Raw genomic sequence first — 11182 nt, 5'->3', positions numbered from 1 at the left:
ACTTGCCTCAAGTATTTTGTCACTATTGCTTTAACTCTTAGCTCTATAAAAACTAGATTGTATTACCAAGGAATTAAAGGATGAAGGGTTAATTATTTCACTGCAGCTTAAGGATTTAACTTCACATTAAAACCACATGCATTTGTATCCAAGTGACATAATGAAAAGTGTGATAGAAGATAGAAGGTGCAGTCTTACAAGCAAGCAAGGATTTATTAAATTAATTCTTCAAGAACTTAGAAAACCTAACCAAACACTTCTCAGCCAAAGCTGTGGCTGTTCCTTTGCTTGAACTGACATGGTGATCCCATGAGTGACAAGGATTTTCATTAGCAGGCAGATGGAGTTTCAATACTGGATTTTAAGGGGACTTGATGGTGATTTTGGAATGGTATGGTGACTGAACTGTGCAAGACCCCAAGAAAGGAGGGATAAAACAGGCTAGGAAGGGTAAAAATGGGAGTCCAGAAGTGCTATTAAAGGTCAGCAAGCAGCTGCCATTCAGAACAGTCCTTACAGTGGCACAGACTATAAACAGTGGCACAGACTATAAACATCCTTGTGAAAGAGCTGAGATCACACTTGCTGTCCTAATGAGTTACTGGCGTGAGAAAGTGTTCACCTGTATGAGACAGGGAACTGCTGTCTGACTTCCTGGAAAAAAACACATAGGCTCATTTTTTCCATCACTGATTTGGTTATGTGCAGGCTGATACCGGGGACAGTTTAACAACATTCAGCAGTACTCACAGGCCTAAGGAGGAACTGGTGCCACCAAAAACAGAGAGGGAGGAGAAAGCAGGAGTTCTGGTACACAGAGTACAGCTCATGGGACTTCTCAAGGAAATACAATTCGTAGCTTACCCTTAAGGAAGTGCAGCAGGAGGTTAAATCCCTGCAGGGTGTCAGTTTTATAGCCCAGTAAAACCCCATCTCTCCAGCAGTGCAGTGTCCTTTACCAGCTGGCTGGATAGCACTGACGGAAGATAAAGTACAACCTACTTCAGGTTTGTCCACATTTGTAAGTCAGCTTTGGAGAGACCATTTCCTTGTCCACAGAGCTCTCCTCCTTGGCTGGGAGGACACTGTCAGAACAGATTGGGCTTGCATAGTGAAAAGGGCAATAAAGGGGAGAGGATCACACTATTCAGTCCCATGTGCAAAGCCACGTCAGACAGACATGGCAGCATGTGTAAGAACAATTTCAAAAGCAAATTCTAAACAACTAGAGAAAGAAGGATAAAGTGATTCAGGTGTGGAAACACCAGGTTGGGCTACTTCAGCTGTGTGTCAACAGCAAAGTCAGAGCAGCTGTGTTTTGTGAAGTGTCCATTCTCTACCACGTTCAATGGAAAACCAGCCCCTTGTTACCTTCACTCATCAGGCCACTTCAACCAGGGCACCGCAGAGTGGACTGTAGAACTCTAAGTCTCTTATTAAGGGTCACACCTACTATCTTATTTTCTTTGAGTAGCTCTAGAGAGTTGTTTTCTTCTCCTGAAGAGAAATTTTGCAGCTCAGCATTCCTGCACTTGGCCTCTCCTCTTTCAGTTTGCACGTGTGCTCATTCCAGTGTAATTTTTCTTGAGCATGTGATTCAGAATTAATGCATTTGGAGTGCAGTGAAGGGAAATGACGCGTCCTCGTGACACTGGAAATGAGCGGCGGCTTCCTTTGAGGGCGTATTTCTGAGTGGTTGTAAATCACCACAAGCCCGGTGAATGGCGTATTACCTACCTCACTTTGCAGTGAGTTATTTCAGTGATAAGAGTGTGAGAGAGCAACTATGTGACATAAGTTCCTTCACTTTCCACAGAGCAAACCAGAGCCAGTTTTGGCTGTCCTTGCAAATTGCTGAAATAAGAACATTCCACCTGCAGAACACAAACCCCACCAGCAAACTCAAACCTCATTAGACATGGGCCATTGAGTGTCATGTGGGTGGAAAAGCCTTTGTTGTACTGAAGTCATAAGATACGTAGGGCAGGAGGGAGTGAGAACTGGCCACTGGTTAATGATTTATATATGAGGAAACCACTTCAGTCTAAATTATCTTATATTAACACTACTTGTTATGAGGCAAATTTATTCCGCCAGTTGGAAGCCAGATTCTGGCCATAGCTTCATGGTCACTGGACAGTAAACTCTTGGTATAAGGTGGTACTGAATATGTTATGCCTAATTTGTACTTAGAGGTTTCTGGTATTCAGTGCATGTCATTAGGTGACAGATTGGCCAGGGCAGCATTTTTTTGACAACTGATTCTGCAGCCAAACACATGGATGGTGCTGTCCTCCCCCCCAACCCCTTTTTATTGAAGTGACTGCTAGTATTTCCCAAGCAGAGCTAAAATGCTTCATACAGTAAGAGAGATCTGTCTCAGAGATCCTGCACACTGAGAGCATTCTTTAGGACTTTTACATTGTCTTGGTGTGTCTCCCCCTTGCCTCTGACTGTGCCTGCGCCTTTCTTGGCTCGACCATCAAACAGCCATTGTGTCTGTATCCTGATAAGGATCAACTGTGCTTAATCCTGCTGTGGGAGACAAGGATGCTAGAGGTCAAGGAATGAATTCTTCCTTTTACAGATGTTGTCTGGGTTGTCTTCATTTCAGAGCTATTTATAGGCTAAATGGACATGTATCTTTCTAAGGAGATTATCTCCTTTTTAATATTTTGTGTTTCTGGTTGAATATTTTTCCATGTCAATGACATCATAACCAAAGCACTGAAGGTTAACTAATCAGCAAGCTCTTTTTAATTAACTTTCTGGTTCAATTGTAATTTTATCCCTCTGTAGTTCTCTTGCATCCATGAGTATGACTACACTGCTGTGAACCAAATGTCACTTACACCACTGTTAACTTACACCAAATCAGACTGGGTAATTCCAAGTGAGCACAACTCTGAGGAAAAGCAGAGAGATACACTAAAGCTTCCTGCATGTAGTATGTGTGTGGTAGGTAACAGCTTAGTCCCTTTAATTTTGGTAATTTCAAATTTTCCATTTATACAGATGTATAAATGCAGTGAGAAATTTTACAGACATTATGTAAATCTCCACTTGATAGCATTCAGAAGTCAGTGAAATTATCTCTCCTTCAGCTCTATGTCTCTATGAGTTTTGTTTCTTCTCCACTGACCTGGTGTGTAGACTTGGGCTAGCAGGGGTTTCTGGTCACTGTAGGAGCCCAGGGATCTCTGTTGAGCAGCTGCTGTTGTTTTGGGAGCAGTCAGTTTTTCTGTCCCCCTGTCCTACTTGAATGGCATCAGATGTCAGGGTCCAAGGGAATATTTTAAAATGATGAATTATATTCCAGTGTTTTTGGGGATACTGATTTTAATAACAAATCTGTGTAATCTTGGCAGGCCTTTTTCCTTTTTGTTTGCATTTCACATAATCTACAAAGCAGGTTTACAGACCAAAATGTTTCTGAAAAACAGGAATTTCTCATGAAGACTGGGAAACTCTGGTCCTGGATTTTTGAATTGTGTTTGCATTACATGTAGGCAGCAAGAAACACTAAGCTTTGAAGATTTTGTCAAAAACTAACCTTTGTAGCTATGGTTTCACATGTTGGTTGGAGAGGATGTGCAGAAAGTTGCTGATGAACAATCTCCAGACTAAGGTCCCAGTCTGGACAAACACATGTGTGGAACATTGCAGAATCTCAAGGAAGTCAACATAATCCCTCAGAGGTTACAGAGAGGAACAATTCCTATGAATGATGTGGCTGTGCAGAGGCTTGGGTGTAGCTTCATGTTTTAAAAAAACAGAATCTGGTGCCTAGGCTGGCCTTTGAAGAGCAGGACTGAGGAATCATTCATGGAAACATATCAATAAATGTCTTGAAATACCAGAAGAAATTTTGAAATGTTAAAAGTTATCTCAGGAAACCTCAAAGAACCCAAAGACAGTGCTCACAAAGAAAGATAATGCAATCAAACTATTATTTATTTACAGGAAAGAAGCTTTCAGCTCTACTCTAAAAATAATACATATCTGCTTACATTTATACCACCGACACTGAGATTTGAGACTTAAAATAAAACTGAGCTAAATCCAGACCTGAGGTGAGGTGTTTAGTGTTCACTGACTTTAGCATAGTGATGATCACATTGAACTCTCTCTGACTTGGGCCTCATATTCTCAAAATATCATCCAAGGTTTGTATGGCCTAAGGATGTATTGCATAAGCATGTCCTTATCAGACTTCTTTAAAAGCCCTGAGACTATCAAGCCAACACGATAACAAATGCCATTTCCAGAGAAAATCAGGACCTAGAAGAGCATCTTTCACCTTCAAAACTGAGGAGTTGTGGGGTTTTTTTAATCCTATTCATGAAGACAGGCTCTACCAGCAGGCTGGGCAATCCCTTCAGCCATTCATAATAGTTTGCTGTGAGAGTGCTTAGAACATGGCAGTGCCTGCATCTCCAGTGAAACACATGAAAAGCTTGCACAGGTGGTGGATGCAGAAGAACATGATGGGAAAATAATGGATCTGGACTCGATATGAGAAGAACAATTGAGGTCAGTCAGACCCTAGAAAAGACAAATAGCCTACTACTGATCTCCAAAAAGCAGGTGTTAAGTAGTGCCAGAGGAGAAGTGGAGTTCCCTCAGCATGTGCTTGCAGTGCATGACTATAATGAGATCATTTGTCCAGGACAAACCACAAAGGGAAAATGAGTGACCTCTGGGATATGGGAAATGGAATTGAAAGAGATTGAATATTTCAGGAGTTCTTGATTGCTGTAGTGTTTCCTATAGACTCCTTCCCTACTCAGATACATTCCTCAATGCTCACACTGAAGTTACTACACCATTATTTATGTAAAAGTTGTACCCAAACCCTCCCTCGTGTGGCTTCACCAGTATTAGTTGGGTTACCCGGGGGGATCAGTTTGCAAACCACTAGAGGGATCTCAGAAGTTTGAGCTAAGAATGGGTATAGGTGAGATTTCCACAGCTGATGTGCACAGTTGAAAACTTCAGTTACACTGCACTGAAACAGGTGAGGAAAGGGGCAGATGCAGATAGCAGTCAGCTATCACTGACATCCCCACACAAACACCGCTGACCATTGCACTCCCTGTGGCACTGACACTCCCGCACATGTCACCTTTATGAGTCAGGCTTTCTGCAGAATCTCCAAAAGCTTAGTTATGGCCATCACCCTCACTCTTCATGCATGACACCTGCTTTGGGGTTGAGCTATTCAAAATTGGTTCAAAGACTTAAAACAACAAAATATAACAGGTGTAAATCACGTGTCTGGACTTGTATTAGATGAGGAAACAGAATTTGCTTGTCTTGTGTTGTCTTACAGCTCTTTGACTTCCAAATGCAGAGTCACACCACTACTCTTGTAGTTTCTGTAAATTCTCTTGTATACAGGTATGTGTGCAGTGCTTTGCACATACACAGGGAAGATTCTAAGGACACTTGTTATCTTTTCATTGAAAACTATCAGTCATGCAGATTAACACCAGCTGAGGGTTTTGTCCATCCAGGATAGAGATTTATTTTGACAGTAATGCCTGTCAGGGATTAATAACATTAGGGCATACTTTTATTCTTTTTTTTTTTTTTTAACATCTTTATGTTATGACATTTTCATTGTGCTCTAATACAGCTACATGCCATGGAAGATATTCAGTAGCATATTCTGTGAATAAGCCAGACTGGAGAACTTGCATGACCACAAACTGATTATATTGTTCTGCCAGCTCTAGACAGAGAAAAATTACTATGCAAGTTCTGCTTGTTAATGAGACAATGAAAGTTGGCTTTTCTGAAGGCTAAGTTAAAAAAAAAAAAAAAAAAAGAAAAGGGTAAAAAAGGGTAATTATGAATACAGGTCCCCAGCTGAAGAGGAGAAAGCTTGTATGAATGGCTCTGGACAGTACACTCAGTAATGGTGGGTGACCAGGTTCTCAAAAGAAGTTGGGTTATTTTTAACAAAGATATTGTAATCAAAGAAAATCACCTGTTGAAAAGCATTTCTGTGGGATCCAGGAAACTCTTGGATGAAATAACATTTTGTTGTCTGTGTAAAAAAATCAATTCCCTAAAAATATCTCAAAGTCAAATAAACCAGATGAGAGGACCCATTCTACTCCCTCTGGTGCCTAACCCAACTAGCATGACTCAGTTTGTTCATTTATCAGAATAGCTTCTCCTTCCCAATAATTGTGATCTCTATCAAAGATTACTGCCATATCTGCTTTCTTTTACCTTTATTCCAGTTATTGCACTGGCAATAGGTGCTGTACAAACACATAGTGGAGGGCAGTTTTTCTGCTGAGGACCTATGTTCAAATAGACATGACAGCTGACAGGCAGGAGAGGCAAAGAGCTGTCCCTTCCCTGCTTGGCAAGGGAACAGCTCTGCCAGCCTGAGCAAGCAGAGCCAGAGGAAAGCCACACACACCCAGACCAGGGTCTCTGCCCTCCTTTGGTGTTTGTCAGAGTACTGGCCATTAACCATATGGCAAAACTCTTCATGTTGGAAAATCATCGCCAGTGGGTTAGAATAAAGAATCATTTTTCTGAGCAGACCTGGATTTCTGTCTGCTTTTGAGGAGTTCTGGCCTCAAAGAAGGACATGAATATATTCAGCAGTTGCATGTTTACATTTTTAACTTTCATGTGTAAAAACCTGACATGCATAGTTGTCTTTTTTTATTTGGTGAGAATTGCTGTAATACTTGAGTCTGCAATGGTCTATTGAAAACAGACCCCTGACTAGGAAATAGAGAGTTTAGATGTTATAAACTGCTAGTAATTTATTATTTTGAGATTGGCATATATTTTGGCAAAGTTTAAGTTGGCTGGAGTGATAGTGAGTGATGAAAGATGTTATGGCGGTTGAGAAGTGGCTGAATTCCTTTGTTTCCAGACTTTTCACTTTTTTTTTAAGGCGCAGAATGTTTATACAGAAAGTGTAATATTGTTTTATGAGTATTTGCTGGACCCTGCTAAAACCAAGCACTCAAGCTTTACTCTTTTAACAAAGTGTTTTGTTATGGAATTCCTCTGGGTTTTGATGTTTCTAAATTAGGGTTAAATCAGGTTGGTATGTGGGGGCCATGGGAGAACAGGCCAGAAGTGACAAACTGTCTGATGTCTAAGGCTGTGCTTCCACTCCAGGAGGTGATGTGGTGGCAAGAAGAGAGGACTCCTCAAGTGGGCATGAAGAAGCCATAATACAGAGGCACAAAAAAGGGGGAAGAGGGGGTTTGAAGCACTGGGAAGGCTGTCAGCATTTTAAGAGTTGGACATCTTCAGTGCAAGATCCTGCCTGCCCCTCGGCTGCTCTCTGGTACACCAGAGCCTGCATGTTTCCCATGTTCTATTTCCATCATCTGGAACAGGGGCACTTTTAGTCCCATGGTTATAAATTACCATTCTTCCTTCCTGATCATCTCTGTTACTCCCTCCAAGACTGTGGTACTTGGTCAGCCATGATACACTTAGGAAATAAATTCTTGTTTCTGATATTTCTCTGCCCATTTCCTCTACATTTATCTCCTCAAAGTCAGCTGCTCATAAAACTCATTGGCTTTCTGCCTTCAGCTTGGCTCACTAAACCCTCGAGTCAGTCTCCAGCCTTTTTGTTTGTACAATAAAGGACAGATCTCTGAGCCACAGCATCCTGGGATGTTGTAGCAGCAGACGGAAAACCTTTAAACCATTAAGAAACGGAAGCTGCTAAACTCAGTGTTTCATCGTTGAGAGCATCAAGGCTTCTTCAAGTTGAATACAAGGAAAAAGAGCAGAGTCTCTACTAATTCACAAAGCTTACTAGGAACAAGAGTCAGTTTTCTGATTGTGTCATACAGTTTGTGTTGTAATAACTTTCCAAGTCTGTATTCTCCCATTTAATACTCCACTTTAATAAAGACCTCACATTGCTACTCTGCTCCTAGTTGCTCATATTATAATCTTTGTAAACTCCTTCTCCCAAGTAGCACTGGACACTTCCACTTCTCAAAAGACAAAGCAAAGGTTATCCTTCCTGTCCTAGCAATGCTAGAGAGCCAATGTAAGGAAAAAACAAAGCAAAAGCTTGTTTCAGAAAAATTTAAGAACAAGGCATATAAAGCCTCATCCCTATTAAAATAAAAGACCAAAGTGCCAGTGGCTTCAACACTCATTATACCTTCCAACTATACAATTTAATTTTTTTGTTCAAACTATTAAACATATATATAGATTTAGCTTAGCACTGAGAGGCCTCAGCTGGAATGCTTTTCACAGTTTTGGGCACTGTGCTTCAAAAAAGATGTGAACCAACTGGAGAGAATCCAGATGAGAGCAACAAGAATGATCAAAGGTCCAGAAAATGTGATATATGAGGAAAGACCAAAAGAATTGGGTTTGTTTAGACTAGAGAAGAACAGTCTGAAGGGAGACATGACAACAGTCTTCAAACACGTTAGACTGCTGCAAAGGGGAAGATAAACTGTTCTCACTTTCTGCTGGAAGTAGGCTAAAAACAGATTACAATGGAGATTCAGATTAGACTTTAGAATAAACTTGTTATTGGTTACAGCAGTTATACCTGAGAAGACAATGCCCATGGAAACTGTGGGATCTCATTGTTTGAGATTGGGCTACTGGCATAGTCCAGTCTCCTTTGCAGTAGAAGCATGAATAAGACCTAGTCCTTTTCAGCTATTTCCCCCCATGTTAGCAGTGTAGGAGAGAGATTGCAAGTGAAAAAAACAATTCATATTTTCTGAAGGAACTTGGACAGGTCTGACTTGAGTGGTCTTTGAACAGGAGATTGATTACAGCCATAACTACAGAGTTAGTATTACTACCTTGTGATCATTACAAATCATTCTGGCAGTGGAGGCCTGTATCAAAGATATTGAGTATGAAATCCTAAATGTTGTGAAACACACCATGCAGTGATAGATTTCTATGAACTCTGTTATATAGAAAGATTTAATACAGAAAGGAACCCAAACATGTGACACTTTGTCAGAAAGCGAAAGATTACATAGTACAACGTGGTTTTTGGAATGAATTTACAATGAATTTTAACTATAAAATAGAAGGAAAAAAACAGGTGAAACTAAGACAAATGCAGGGTGAATTGAAACAAAGTGTCTGACTGATAATTCCAGAGATAATTGGGAATGCAAATTAGGACTTCTGAGGTCCCTTGTTTCAATAGATGGGGTTTTTTTGTTTCTGTTTCTGTTTGTTTGTTTGCTTTTCATTTATAATGAAAAAAATTTTAAAAAGGCAAGATTGCAAAAGCCAGCTTTTTCCTCAGTTTTTTTGGTGCTTTCTGCTAAGCAGCCTTGGAGCTACAAAGGTTCACAGTCTTTCACATAGACTCATGCCCTAGAAGTGTTTACAGTGAGAAGAAGAGTCCTTAAAATGCATGACCACATAGAGAATCATATGGGATCTTCAGCTGTTTCATCCTGGTCGGGACTGTGCATGAAGAGGCCTCCCAGCTCAGACAGGCAGAGGTCACCAGGTCTCTGGAAATAATGATTTGGTCTGGCGCTGCGATAGGTACTGGCTTTTGAGGAGAGAGTTCTGCAGAGGAGGAACTGTCTCTTTTGGCTTAATGTTTCCAGGGCACAAACTGGAGGTTTAGAAGGAGTACTGTGATACGAATATCCTCAGCCGGATGACAGAGCTTCCTCTGAAGTTGATGACGGTGTTAACAGTGATCATTTCCAAGTCCAACTCAATAGTACGGGGTCCCTTCACAGGGCGGGTCATCACCAGAGTAGCACTGATTGGTCCTGTTTGCTGTGCAGAAAACAAGAGAAAGCAAGTGAGATTGCCAGAACTAGTTCTTCAAAACCACTGTCTCACTACAGTCTTCAAGCTGCCAAAATAGGTATTTTCCCTTTCATTGTTTGAAACCACTGCAACTGATGGGACGGAGTTTCATTTCAGCATTTGCCTTCTTTTCAATGTGAACTATCACCTTCTACAGTTTTTAAAGCCTTTGGGAGCCCTGCACATTAAAGTAGCTATTGAACCTAGACACTTGCTATTGCCTAAAGAAGAAAAAAGATGAAAACATGGATTTGGGATATAAATAAGTTATGATACCTTTTTGTTTGTTTGTTTGTTTGTTTGTTTGTTTGTTTGTTTGAGGTACTCTTTAGTTTGATGTAAAGGACAGTGTCACTGTGAAGCAGGGGACATCCAAAAGGGGTTTGGTTAACAGAACCAGGAAAACAGGTATTCCCATGTGAAAGGGGTCTGGGTTTGTGGTACATTGTGTATGTTAATGGCACAAACCTTACCCTCCAAAGAGAGCTTTGAATATGCAATGGCATTTCAGAAAACCAGTCATTTATTAAATGTAACCAGACCTTTGCAATATCTGACCAGAACAATGGATTATGTGCATTTAAAAATCAGAGCTGCTGATGTTAAAACCAACTGCAGTTAGCTTTCTGTTGAGAACTTACGTAGATATAGTGGATCCTGTTTTACCTGTCCAGTTTTACCTCAAAACTGAATGTTTGTTGCCTTTGATCAGAGAAGGCTGACATAGCCATGAGGAGCTGCTGGGCATGTTGCCTGGTCTGTGCCAGGCTGGGTGCTGGTGCCTCAGCAAGGGCACAATGTCCCTCCCATCTGGCCATGCCCTTCCACTGCCCAGGGAATGGCTGAGTGGCAAATCACTAGAACAGCAGACTTGGGCAACGAGGGTGGCTGCTGGGGCCTCAACACCTGCTAGATCGGCCCGGATGAGGGGAAAAGGTCAGTGGGGGCAACAGGAAAGCTCTTGTGAGATGTAAATGAATATAACAGGACTGCTTGTCAATTCAGGATTTTGAAAAATTTTCCTTTTCTTACAGTGGGAGTCTGAGGTTCTTGTGAGAAATATGTCCTGGAATCTATCCCACTGCTCATGTCCATGAGGGATGGGAACTATCAGCAGCCATGAAACAGGACTTAATGTGAATGTCAGAACCAGGTTTTGCCTGGGACTGAAAATCAGCCTCCTGAGTGTCACAGTCCCTTGTGGATGTGCCCCATTCTCTGCAGACACCCCTGTAATCTCTGTATGTCAGTGATGTGGCAAAGATGACTGTGGAACAAAAAGATCTTCCGAGGAAAACAAATTTAAAAACTCAGATAATTAAATCTTCTCTAACAGTGTCTGCATAAAATGTGTGTTCTCGGTGAA

The 11182-nt window shown here is 41.2% G+C and overlaps 1 protein-coding gene across 2 annotated transcripts in view; it reads right to left on the bottom strand.

Moving 5' to 3' along the window:
* Window positions 1-3966: 3966 nt before the first annotated feature.
* FBLN5 (fibulin 5) overlaps window positions 3967-11182 on the bottom strand; it is a 51560-nt gene continuing 44344 nt past the window's right edge. For both annotated transcript variants that reach the window (XM_083863492.1, XM_083863493.1), the window contains one exon: window positions 3967-9783. In XM_083863492.1, coding sequence (XP_083719618.1) covers window positions 9622-9783 — 162 coding nt within the window. In that variant the 3' untranslated portion in view covers window positions 3967-9621. The remainder of the gene's footprint in view (window positions 9784-11182) is intronic.

Source organism: Zosterops lateralis, assembly GCF_965231275.1.
Source record: "Zosterops lateralis genome assembly, chromosome: 6".
NCBI lineage: Eukaryota > Metazoa > Chordata > Aves > Passeriformes > Zosteropidae > Zosterops > Zosterops lateralis.
Note: the sequence above shows the minus strand (reverse complement) of the source record. Positions and strands in the feature narration are given on the sequence as shown.